Here is a 13,388-nt window from a genome sequence, read left to right as displayed (position 1 = left end):
ATTTATTTTTCAATTTCTTGATATTTTACAAGTTCAAATTAATCCTCTGAATGTGCTTGCGTTTGGCTGACTTGTACTCGCAGTATTTAACAGCTACTGTTTTATTCTGTAAGATGCGTTTGCAGTTATGACTTATGGACGCCTTGAAGCCCCTTCAAAAAGTTACCAAGCAACAGAGCATACGTTGATGCAAGGTAGAAAGGTAGAGCACTTGAGCTGTGAGCTCGCGTGCTCGCGTAAACCTAACCACACTTTTAACCTGTTGATGTTGTTCATGAGGAGCTGAGGAGGCACATGAATCACACGATTGACATAGAGAAAAAAAAGGAGGTGTTTGCATTTCGGGCATCTTGGAATTTTTTGATGACTTGATGACGTAGGTGGGTACAGTGTGAAGGGGACGTCTCTGTACCCAGCTGTACCCACCTACGTCATCAAGTCATCAAAATATTCCAAGATGCCCGAAATGCAAACACCTCCTTTTTTTTCTCTATGCACGATTGATACTTGGCAGCCGCGTTTCTTTGCATTTCTCACGTAAGTTTCTCTTCGATGAAGTTTTTCCAAATAGAAGAGGACCACTTTCTCATTCCCGAAAATCAGCACACGCATTTTGCTGAGTTAAATGTGTATCCACGAAATACTGTGCTTGCATTAGGAGTTCAGTAATTTCTACAGATTCCTTTCATGCACCTACAATGTATCGACAGTGAAACTACTAGACTACGTATCTTGGTTTGTAACGTTGCAGACTTCCTGTCATACTTTATTTTTTGAATGTAAAACCTCTCAACGTTAATTCTTGAAAACTTCCGTGATTTTTCACCTCTGCGCGAAGAAAACTTGGTGGAAACTGTAAGGGACGATACTGATTTACTTTCCTTTAAAGAAGTAAATTGGGAGCAGGGATTTTCAAACGCCGCGAACGAGACACGTGGTCTGGTAGTTTAACTGACAGTATGTTCTGTTTGACTGCTTTTAGTGTGTCTTGTACTGTGAATCAGGTCATTCAAAGCTTCATACAGTGAATGAATTTCCAAGAGACTTATAAAGTAATCATAGGAGTATGAGGAGTGTTCCTTCTCTTTCAACCACAGTCCGTTTCAGATAACTTGTCCCTTTTTCCTTTATTCGTTGTAAGTACTCGCGAAATACCCTATTCCACATCTAGTTTAAGGGAAAATAAGTTATCTGACTCAGGCTTGATAAACTGCAGCATTAAACAGCATACCGACGATATAAGTTGGCAATCACATAACTTGTTTCCGGTGTCTGAAAATCTCCGCCTCTATGTTATTTTTTTAAAGGAGAACAAATTGACATCATTTCTTGAAGTTTTTTCAGAATTTGCTTTGCACAGAGAAGAAAAATTACGTCAGTTTTGAAGAATTGCTGTTGAGTAGTTTTTCGTGTACAAAATAAAATATGACAGGAAGTCTGTGACGTCGCAAACCGAGTTATGTAATTGCCAACTTACACCGTCGATATGAAGGGCACATCATTTGCCTGATTGGCAAGCAACGACACAAGCCCCTTGGCTAGTGTAGCAATATATCAACAGACATACTCAAGGTGTGTTCAAGAGAGCCAACACAGATTCATCTGGTGAATGGACCACTAGACAAGGTTAGAGTCCCTTTATACCCAGAGTTAAGACAACTCACTTTTGGTTCGGCTGAAAGTGGCCTAAAAAAAAATCCAATTCTGATTGGTTCTAGCTCATGGAAGCCGAAACGAGTGCACCAAGATGGCGGTACCTCGAATGTGAACAAGAATAATGAAAATATCACCTAATTGTGGTTTATCAAGAGTAAATTGTCATTTCCATCGGTCCAAAATGAAAAGAGATTAAGAAATTATTCACAAACCAATCTCATTTTCTTTTTAATTGATCAATTTGTTGATGTTGTTGTTTTTGTGTGACAGACATCGCAGGATTCCTGATCCTTATCCCTCATTATCGTTCGTTTGGGTGCACTCGTTTCGGCCTCCATGGCCAGCCAAGGCCGGCTGCCAGTCAGCTGATAATCGAGTTGTCTTAACTCTGGGTATAAAGGGACTCTAGACAAGGTACGAATTTCAGCACTCTGATATGTGTTCTGTAACCAAAATTTCACGTAGAGCACGATGCGCACAATGAAAATTATCGAAATCAACTCCTCACAACGATATTTAATGATTCTTGATGCGTGAATTCAAACCACCCGCCCATGAAAACTCAATGCTCTACGTGATTCACATCCCGCGCTAAACGTTATCATGACAGTCTCTGCGCGATGTAAAAATCTGGCAACCTCAATCTTGACGCTTTGGCTCAGCTATAGCAAATTGCCTATAGTTCGAACAACACATGGTGGGAAATGAATATTGCTTGATTAAGAAACTTGCTGAGACCGTTGTCGTGCGCGATTTGACTCACATAGAGCTTTGAGTTTCTTGTGAGCGGGCAGTTCAAATTCCTCGTAACCAATGTGAAATGAAAAGGTTAATATCTTCGTTAGGAGTTGGTTTCAGTAATTTTCGTTGCGCGAATCGTGTTCTACGTGAAATTTTGGTTAAGAAATATGTACCGGAATGCTTAAATTCGTACCTTGTCTAGTGATCCATTGCTTGCAGAATTACCCACTGCCCAACTGGAGCTTAACTACTATCCTAAGACTTTGTTTACCTCCTTGCTCGCCCAACTTTTCATTCAACAGTAACTGAAGGTATTTCGACAAGCAATGAATAGCCACGGACATTTCATAAGCCTCTCCATAGATTCCTTTGCATTGAGAGCTGCTGTCGCTAAGTATGACCTTCGTTTTTTTTCTTACTCTCACCATCTTCCTAAGAAGCTGATTTTCCTTGAAGAACTGGCACTTTCAATTTTCTATTAATTAAAGTACTTCTTGCTCATTCAACTTTCTTTTCTGTGTCATTCTTTTACAGACATTCTTCCAAAAAATGGTTTTATTAAGCGAAACAGATTCAAATTTGTCTACACAACCTGTGCGGACAGGACACAACAATGAGGATATCGACTGGCAAGCAACAAAGAGCCTAGGAGAAAGTTTTCACTATCTACTAGAGCAGAAACTGTTAAGTGATGTCGACTTCATTGTTGGTTCTGACGTCGCTTCGGACACGGAAAAGATATCTGCGCACAAGTTGGTTCTGTCAACAAGGAGCTCTGTTTTCTTTGCCATGTTCAGCGACAAATGGTCTGCTGATGGCAATAATAATGAAGTCAAAGTTCCGGATGTCGAGCCTGCTGCATTTAAAGTTATGCTCCAGTGAGTATTCACATGGGAAGTGTTTAAATGTTACCTATTACTTAGGGTGAACAATTTTCACTTGGGCAGGGGATACTCGCATGCTCCAAAAAAGTTAAAAGAAGAGACTGCCAAGATTAGAAAGGAGGGGCTGAGGTTTCCAGCAGCAGTCTGAACACCTGGAAAGTCTGGTAATTCGAAGAAAAAGTCAGAGAATTTTTTGTGCGGCGCAGAGGCCCAGCAACTTAAGCTATTGCCATTCAAAAGAGCCCAGATAATTTCTGAGTGCCTTTTTCCATGATGTGAATCTCTGGAAAAATAAATTTCTTCCAAAGTTTCGTAAAAATCAGTGAAATCAAAAAAAAAACCTTCGCAGAATTTTGGTTAGGAGATCAAGGAAAAGCATGAAAAAAGAGGAATTAATGGAAATCTTGGCAGGAACATTTGTGGAATGTGAAAAACAGGGAGGTCCCTTGCTTGGCCAAGTTGAATTGAGCACTTAACTGATTTCAGTGTATTCTTCAATGGAAATATTCTCCATATGCTAATGAGTTCTTGACAGGGATGAAAGGGTATTTTGATAATCTGTAGTATCAAAAGTACAACTTTTTAGGTATGATTAACATTAGCTTTGCAAAAAGTTTTTTTTCTGTTCACCTAGAGGAATATTACTCTAAAACTCTCCTAACTTGGATATTTGCTGCATGTCACCGATGTGAATACCAGGTTGCATCCCCAACTGCCAACTTCGTCGCTGTTAGTTGGAAGAAACTTGGTTATGTGTCGTTAACACACAGAGTTGAGGGCAAATAATGTGGCAATCACTGAAATTGGTGTGCCAACACTGACTAGATGCTTGGTCCGCAGAATTCTCTACCTGATAAGATAGATCAGTTGTCAGTTATTTAACCGATTGAGATGATTGATCAACGTTGACTGACCGAATAATTTTCGCCCATCTCTGTTGACACATCTCTGGCTCGGAGTGATGCAATGGCTCAAACACGAGCGTTTGGACTTAATTGATATTGGTATTTTCAGCACACTGAAAGTCTTAATTTACTATCATTAATCTGAATAAAGAATGTTGGTACTGTAAGTGCAAGTTGCTTTCGAACAATTTGAATAGCTCCCATGTATTCCGTATGAATCTCTGATGAAATAAAGTGTCTTATGATGTACTGTAATTTTTACCCAGCGTGTAGTGGCTCATGAGTTAATACAACAAAGGACTATTTTTGAACTTCAAAAGATCTTTCAAATCCACAATTTACCGATTTGTTTTTATGTAATAAGGTTTTGTTTTCGATTGATAATTTATTTTTGTAAGTACAATTTCTATATGGCAAATTTACTGCATAGCTGGATATGAAGGAACAAGCGACAGTTCTTTGCGAAAAATTTCTATTTTCAGTTTATTATTCCAAATGTAAAGTTCTGCACTATGTAATCGGAAATTCATTATTGATGAAACTTCATTTTTATTGTCTTTACAGATTTTTGTATTCTGACAATGTTGCACTTACTCTCGATATAGTCAGTCCTGTGATCTATGCCGCGAAGAAATATTCCATCGTTGCCTTAGAAAATAAATGCTCTGATTACCTTTCAGACAATTTGTGTCCAGAAAATGCTTTTAACGTTTTGATACAGGTAAGAATCAAATATTGTTACCATCAACTTCAACCATTTAATATCACAATTTCTCTGGTTTTATCAAAAAGTGGGGCCATAGGATAACAGCTGCCAGAAAGGTAACTGGCTGATCCTCCTGTAAGATTGCGTGTAGTCACTTTTTCGAAGCGGACTTCGCTCTTTTTCCCCAGCGAAATTTGAAATGGCAGAGAGACATAGGGTAAGAGCGGCCCGACTTTGCTCTTTTTCCTCGCAAGGTAGGCTAAGCGGGGGTCGCGGGGATTTCAAGAATCGGAGCAAAGATGACCGACTGCTGCCTTTCTGGTAGCTATCATTCTATGGTGGGGCCTGCTCTCATGATGAGACACAAATTTATTGTGCTATCTTGAGGCTAAGTACCACAAAGTTGGAACGTGAAAAACGAATGAAAAATTGATCTTAATACTTCACCAATCTTGGTATACAATTTCGATTTTTAATGTTTCAAAAGCTTGCTGAAACCTCTTATTTTCAGACGTTCTCTTTAACCGGAAAACTATTTCAATTTAACTGCGTGGAAAAATTCCAGGAATGTTCAGGACTGGAAGATTATAACACATGAATAACAGGCAATTTAAAAATCGGAACGTAACTTAATACAGCAGTCTCTCTCCATAACGTCTGTTGTTGCAATGAGAGCCTCTCTATAACGAGGAAATTGGCCGGTCCCTTGAACTACTCATATTAATTACATACTGTCATTAAAATGAGAACTTCTCTATAGCAAGGAAATCTGCTGGTCCTTTGAGTTCTGGTCATGAAGAGAGAGTACCATAACTCAATCATTTGTAGATTATGTAATGTGAAAAAGATACAGAAATATGTATTTGTTCTTTAATAATTTTTCTTACAAATGCTTCTTTTGCAAATAATTTTTGCTCAAACATTTAGATCGTCCAACACTATATCCTTTCAGTATTTTAATTTTCTTTTTGAAAGAAGAATCGATCAAATTTTATTGATGTTTTTTACAGGCTAGACTTTTTCACATGGATAAACTTGTCAGTGACTGTCTGGATATCATAGCCAAGAATACTGATACTGCACTAAATTCAGAGGATTTTTTAGACATCGATGTGGAAACTCTAGGTTTGGTACTAGAAAGATCAGACTTAAGGATTGAAGAAATATTGTTATTTGATGCTGTTAACAGGTTAGTCCATTGAGGTTTCATCTCTAAAAAGCAAATGTCCTTACATATCATTTGACACCCCCCCCCCCTCCCAAATCCAAAGCAATTTATCCTTCAAACCCTACTTTGAAAATATGCGATTTCGGGCTATCTAATTATTGCAATTATGTTGAAGAGAGTTTAGCCATCAAATTAAATTATTTTAAAGTTGCTTTTTCATCCCAATTTTCAGTTGTACTTGCCCCTTATCTTTCATTCTCAAATAAGGGTACAGAAATTATTGCAATGTTGTTACATTAAAATTCAGAGAGGAGGTTGCATGTTGCGCATTCTATTCATCGCCAAGAAACAGGTCTGTTGCCCATCAGAGATATAGCAAACTATTCAGACTCAGCAGATGTGAAGTCTTACCAAAATTGCATCGAGCACAAGTCGAAGAGAGTCTAGAATGATGTCTGATGTGACTTAACTGTAAAAACATGTCAACTGTAGATTGCAATTCTTTCTCCCCAAACATATTCTAAAGTCAATCAGTATCTTTGTGTTTCAGATGGGCCGAGGAAGCCTGCGTAAAAAATAATCATCCCGTTTCTCCAAAGCAGAAAAGGCTTCTGCTGAAAGACGCTCTCTCCTTCCTCAGATTTCCTGTAATGGAGCCAAGAGATTTCTCCTCTAAAGTTGTCACTTCAGGTCTGCTTTCAAAAACAGAAATAATTTCTGTTCTGCTGCACTTTAGCTCAGAGTCCAACGCAAAATGTGACATTTTCAACACTGAACCGCGAAGGACATGGGCTGTCGCTCATCGATTCCAGCATGAAGTAACCGGTGGATGTTTTGGGAGCCCCAATCCTACTTCTTATCACAAAATCCAGTAGGTTGCACCTAGTCTGTTTATCTGATTCTTACTAAGTCCTTTAAAAGAAAGGCCTCGTCTCCACGGGCCGTTTCACAGGATTTGGCTCAGGGAAAAATCCCCTTTACGAAGTTGGGAAGAATATTGAGTTAATCAATATTTTTCCCAGCACCAAGTATGGTCCTTGTACCCCTAAGACCCACTGAGAGAGGAAGAAGAAGTGAAAACGAATTGTGCGATATTTTGTTGATTACTCCAATGGTTCATGTTTTTTTAGTTTAAATAATGTGTCTAATTGTTAATTGAGTGCAAAAATTATTTTAATCTCGGTTAAATACTCGACTTTATCTAATTTATCTTCCCGCGCAAACTAGTCGAAGGACCGCATGAGCCTCGTCCCGTGGAGACGGTAACTGGGAAAAATCCCAGAAGTTTTATTCCTGTGATTTGAAGTTAGGACAAATCCCATGAAAACGTCCCGTGGAGACAAGGCCGAATATCATCATTAAATTTATTTATTATTGTGTCCTATGCCGCGACTGTCGCAGTCAGTGGCAATTTTCATTAGTTGATAACAGGGCAGTGCTTTAAAGCGCACAGATACATTTTTATCTGTTCCACACGTACTTTTCCTTTACCAATGCAGACCAAAAGTGTATGGGGAAGCGCTGTCCCCATCTGAAAAATGTGACATGTGACATCACAAAGGCGGAGTGGCGCGAGCTTGCTTGAGCCTAGCCAGAGAGCATGCAGCAAAAGTAGTATCAGTTTACTGAGGTTTTAGACTAAATAAAATGTAATTCTATAACCATAGACCATAGCCATAAACTGTTTGTAAACTATTCATAGAACATTCAAAACACAGGTTGTATGCCACTTAAATATTCCATGGATGAATATTCGCTTTTTCTCGCGAATATTTGTAGGATATTCTTTGAGTATTCGCATGCTATCTGGGGTAAGTAGAATTAATTGCATTAATGATTATCTTATATATCTTTTTATTCAACACTCTATTTTAGTCACCATTCAACAGTAAGTTTTGAAACAGTAGAATGAAAATCCCTCACTTGTTTCTCTCCTCCATTATAGGTTTCACAGTAATCGAGCCATTAATCTGATTGGTTTTGGACTTTACGGCACTCCGGATGTCACATATCAAGTTAAGACTCAAGTGACAAATTCTTATTATGGCTTAAACTCGCAGACCAATTATAGAACCCACTATTGTTCTGACAAAATTTTTAGAGTTTTTTTTCCTCAGCCGATTAAGATACAGCCAAATACCAATAACCAATATCCGTATCTTCTTCAAGTGTTAATCCAGGTATGTAATGCACATTCACTGATGCAGGTGATTTTTTAATTTCACACTGTACCTCTGTCGAAGTTTTCCCAAGACAACGCGTCTTGATTTTCTGTTTCAATCCTTCTTTATTTTTTTTATTTAATTTGCATAACGGGCATTTTTACTCAAATACAATAAAATTACCAGTACATACTAACAAGATAAAAAACAATACAATATAGAAAATAACAAAAGCAAAGGAAAATATGGAACAACACTAGCAACAACAAGGACGTAAGATCATTAATAAGAATAAACTAAATCACAAAACAGAAACTCTCACCGCTTGCTTGAAAATACCCAACAATGTGATGCTCGGCAGTTCTGTTGGATCCCAAGATCTCAAAATCTGCACAATGACAGAGTTCATATGATATTTGGTCCTGGAAGTAACCTCAACATACTTCCATGGTTAGGTTTTTTAAGGCGCACCTGAGACCAGCTCTTATAAAATAGCTAAAATCAGGAATAGACTGGCAGCCATGGAGTCTTAAACCCAAGTTTTCGGAATTGTCCAGAACACAGCTCCTGTCATATCATATGTCATCATTAACTTTTGAGCCTCTATTAAAAATAAAAAAAATTTTAAGAACCAAAATAAAATTGGTTGGAACCAGTTGATGGAGCCAATAACCTCTGGGGAACTGGAACCGAATCTCCTGAATCTTCAGAACATCTTTTGATCTGGTTGCCAAATTCCCTCTGGTTTGCAGCCCTGCTCTATAAGCACTTCTTGTGTTATGGGACAGCCCAATGGCTCTCAAATTAAAATGTCTTGTCACTCTCTGTTTAATAGTGTTATCATCATTTTAAGGCATCTTCCTATTGTTTCTAATCTTCTGTTCAAGGGCTATTATTCGACATATGGATGCAGTGGTAAATCGACTATAACAAAACCAGCAATAATTAACAATACAAAAGAAAACGTCATCATTACTTTCCTCAGCTCTGAAAATGTTCCGAATGAAGGCAAACGAGGACATATGACAGATGTGAATAGTGGGCAAATCCCAGAGCTTCTTTTTGATCCATGAAATGTCCCATTTCTGGATCTGTATTCATTTAATTGTAATTATGCACTAAGGTCTTCTAAAATTATCATTATTTTTATTTCTCTTATTGTACCTCTGCTCAATTGTTGTGCCTCATTTTTCTATATTTCTAAAAATGGAGAGCTAACTAAGTTTGCCGATCTTCATTGCTGCCTCTGATCAAATTGAGATATGGTTTATAGAATATTTAAGACTTTGCTGGTCACCTGTAACTTTTTTATAGCAATCCCTCAAAAAAATCGCGAAAATTTCATAGGTACCCTCAATCAGGTTTTGAAGCAACCAGCAAACTGTAGAGTAGAGGACTATATATGGTTGCTATCGCTTGCGTCGTTCCCCCAGTATTATGGCACATTAGCAGTGAATCTAGCCCTTAAATGGACGTATTTCTGCCAAATGGAACTATGTGCATTAAAACATGAGCCCTGAGACCCATCCCACCTATAATCCCACCTATAATAGTTACCCGACCTATGTTGTCAATTCTTTCGTTCACGATAACTATCTTTAGATTTACGTTGGCCTATTCAAATTTTGTAATTTTGTCCATTTTGGTCTTGTAAAGAACTGTGTAGATTTTTGGTTAAATCGCACTTACCGTTTACTTATAAACGGTAATTAACGTAAGTGCCTTACTTACGCTGCTTTCCACTAATCTGTTTTTATGAAATTTCCATTCCTTGCTTTCCTCGGTAACCTTTGTTTGCTATCAGCTGATGTTTTATTTCAATTTCTTTTTTTCTTTTTTTTTTTAAAAAAAAAATCATTGCTAGGTTAGTTCTAATTTTTTTTGCCAGAATTTATTCTACCTCCCCCCCCCCTCTAACTCATTTTTCTAGCTCCATCACCCTCTCCCCTTAACTCATTTTTCTATCGATTTTATAATTTTTTTTTATGGCATGTCTAGCTCCCCTGCCACCATTTTTTTCGGGGTTGCAGATATTTTAGCGGCCTCTAGACCTGTGACTCCAGTCACGGGCATTTCGCTAGTAAGAATATATGCATAACAGGGCTCCAGTCATAATGCACATAGTTTCGTTTAACAGAAATACGTCCAAATTATGTTCTGCATTTGATTCCTGCTCAAGGCTTTGAGTCTTTTCTTTCCCTATTTTGTTGTAATTTTTTTGCTCGCCTCTCTTTTGTATTTAATTTTCCATCTACATCTAATGGAATATGATCGACAGACATCAGTTACATTCCATGCGAAATAAGTTAGAACAATCTAATCCTTTTATTACTAGGCTAAACTTTTCATGCACATGCCCCGCAATGAGAATCGGTTATCATGTTAACAAATCGGAGCACTCTGTCGGGAAGTTTCTAAAGTTGTAGTTCAGATACTCCTCGACACATAGAAGTAAAAGTGTGAATACTTGTGAGTAGAGGCTGTTGAGTAATGGCAGTATTGTTACAGGATGAATACAGTTTCGCGCGTTTAAATGTTGATGCCGCTTTCGTAGTAATGGAGGGGTTAAAACTGTCATAGATGATCCACCCTCCGCAAGTGGAGCATTGAAAGTAAATACCAGAAGGAAAATGGTAGATCCTATGTCACACTTTAGAAGTATTCAAACTTATTCGGCTCGGGTTGGACTTTATTTAAACTTATGAGGAAGCGGATAATGTTTGGAAAGCATATAGGTAGCGTTTGGATAAGAAGAAGGGAAAGAGGTTTAATTTTTTGGATACTCGAATTGCTAGATGATGGAAATTAGATTAACAGGAATATTAATATAAGGTCTATTGCCCAAGGCTCGCTGAAGTGATGAACATCAGAAGCACCAAAAATGAAACAAAATGTGTCAGTATAAGACACATCAAAAATAGATTTTATTTTTTTCCATGTAAAACTAAATTTTGAGCAAATCCTAAAATACATGTACTCCAGCCAATATTGAAATTGAGAAAGCTTTGAATCTGCAGATATTATTATAAAAAATATGGCTACATACGCTTGTTACATACTGACAAAACATAAAAATAATCAATATAAGTGCAGTTTAATTTTATTTTCGAGTGCAGCTCATTTGAAATGAATTTTCTTCTTTCATTACTGCCTAACGATCCTTTATTTCATTAAAATTATTTCTATTTCCTAACGTGGAATGAACTTTCACCACCTTGCCTTAACAAGGAATCTGGAAGCTCTTTTGAAATATCAGGTCTAATATATCTCGACCTGTATCGGTTAAGATAGCAGCAATAAATGTTACAACATTCGGATTTAAGGAAAGAATGCCACTTTTAATTTTAATCCCCACATGAATGTTTGTTGTTGAGGTTACTGAGGATCTTTTCAATGTAGGTACATGCTTTGGGAAGTTTTCCTTTTAAACCTCTAATGGTTTTTGAGATTCCTGTTATTTATGTTGCTCATTTATTATTTTAGGTCTGTAGTACAATTCATCACTTTGTATTTTGTAACTATAATTTGTTTTCTTTAACTTTGAGCTCAATTTTTGTATATTCTGAAGTGCCTCTATCTAAAAATGTCTCGTTTGATTACTGTTCAGATTTTTATTTAAATCTATGTCTTTGAATGCAAAAGTTTGGTCTCCCCACTATAAGAATCAGATCAAACTTAGTCCCATAAAATTTTAAAAGAAGGGTTTTCTGCCGAAACAAAAATTTTGTGTGAAGGGTTTTGCGTCATCAGATGCCACTGAAAGAGGTTTGTGCAAAACAACCTTGCGATCTTAGTTCAAGGTCAATTACTTTTTTGATAAACTTTCAAAAGTTCAAACTTCAAAAAATGAAATCAATACTGACAATTCTCTTTTGGAGTATATTTTTGTGCAGAGTTTAATGGATTGAACAAGGAAAATCACCCTAGAAAGAAACTGAACCGCATTTAGCAGAAAGGAACCAAGCCACACCAGCTATTGCCAAATGTAACTGAGCAATCTAATTTTTTACAAGAGAACATTTGAACATTTTTTGAACTTTTTAAGGAATTTACCTTATACCATGCAGAAACTCACTGAAATTTGCAAAGAAATCTGCTCAATTGTTTCCATGTAATAAATTAAATTGCCCCATTAAATATAGCACTAGCTGATGTGGCTTGGCTCCTTTCTGCTTATCGCGGTTCAACTGTAACTACCTGTGTTCAACTTCTCATCTGTAGAACTGCATACAAATTGTGTAATGTCAAACCCTCTACTCCCATGAAATTCGTCGAAAGCAATTTTCTCAATCTTTTCTATACCTGGTTGAGTCTTTTATGTATTCTTTATGGTTGTGTTTTCCTAAACCGATATTGTATTCAATTTGTAAAATTTATTTTTGTATTTTTACTACCTCTCCACTTTTATTTGTTACCGTGATACTGCATTGATTAATAACACTCTATTTCGATACTAATCTGATTTTAATTTCTCTCAAATCCTTTCAACTCAAAGAGAATAGTTTGTGTCCTTGAAAAGGAATGGGGTCTATGAGATCCATTTGAGTTAATGAAAATCATCATATATCGCGGAAAATTTGCCCCCAAGACTCGCAAGAGCAAATCGTCATCTCTCTCCATAAACGTAATTTTACACTCCACACTTGAAACTTTCAGCCGTTTACAACCGTTAACCTCTAATAATATCCACTCTCTTCTTAGTAGGTAAATCGAAGAAAGAATGGAAAAAAAAAAAAAAAACACTAAGAAGTGGCCCAAACTGTATGTAACAAGGTGGAGAAATTCCCCCAAATGTAACAAGGTGGAAATAATTCAAGGTGGAGAGGAAGCCCCAAGGTGGCTTCTCTCTCTTGCAGGGAGGGATTTGCAAAAAGAAAAAAAAAATTTAATTTGCCATAGATGCTTTTGTCATGAGGGACTTTGCACATTGGTGAAAGTATTCCGGAGTCCAAACTAAGGGGTAGTAACCAACTTTGAGTGTGAGTCAAAATTCATAGCATGAATTATTTGGCTGAGAAGATAGCTCACCCCATAGTTGCCATGTCCTTTAAAAAGCAATTTTCAAAAGCTCGAAAAACGGTTGAAATGCTTGTTTTAGGAAACCCTTATTTTTTGCCACTTTAGGTGAATCAGAATTTAACTTTTTGCGCAGTTCCAGCAGAAACT

The 13,388-nt window shown here is 37.2% G+C and overlaps 1 protein-coding gene across 5 annotated transcripts; it reads left to right on the top strand.

The window, feature by feature from the left end:
* Positions 1–267: 267 nt before the first annotated feature.
* Positions 268–12,679, top strand: LOC109030365 (BTB/POZ domain-containing protein 2). Of its 5 annotated transcripts, none has more exons than XM_072304780.1 (8): positions 268–285; positions 515–537; positions 2,932–3,275; positions 4,751–4,907; positions 5,903–6,081; positions 6,611–6,931; positions 8,006–8,240; positions 9,110–12,679. In XM_072304780.1, exons 3-8 carry the CDS (start codon positions 2,947–2,949, stop codon positions 9,293–9,295), a joined length of 1,407 nt encoding a protein of 468 aa, XP_072160881.1. In that variant the 5' UTR covers positions 268–285; positions 515–537; positions 2,932–2,946; the 3' UTR covers positions 9,296–12,679. The 5 variants fall into 5 exon arrangements, with proteins under 5 accessions (XP_072160881.1, XP_072160880.1, XP_072160879.1 ...); XM_072304779.1 differs by lacking the exon at positions 268–285 and adding an exon at positions 287–311 and having other exon boundaries at positions 505–537; XM_072304778.1 differs by lacking the exons at positions 268–285; positions 515–537 and adding an exon at positions 598–735.
* Positions 12,680–13,388: the final 709 nt, after the last annotated feature.

Source organism: Bemisia tabaci, chromosome 9 (genome assembly GCF_918797505.1).
Source record: "Bemisia tabaci chromosome 9, PGI_BMITA_v3".
Classification (NCBI taxonomy): Eukaryota; Metazoa; Arthropoda; class Insecta; order Hemiptera; family Aleyrodidae; genus Bemisia; species Bemisia tabaci.
Note: the sequence above shows the minus strand (reverse complement) of the source record. Positions and strands in the feature narration are given on the sequence as shown.

Bases quoted from the DNA above. Each gene is read 5' to 3' on its own strand.
- LOC109030365 (XM_072304778.1), top strand. From the start codon at position 688: ATGCACCTACAATGTATCGACAGTGAAACTACTAGACTACGTATCTTG. The intron at 736-2,931 runs GTTTGTAACGTT...ATTCTTTTACAG, and splicing joins CTACTAGACTACGTATCTTG to ACATTCTTCCAAAAAATGGT. The intron at 3,276-4,750 runs GTGAGTATTCAC...TTGTCTTTACAG, and splicing joins GCATTTAAAGTTATGCTCCA to ATTTTTGTATTCTGACAATG.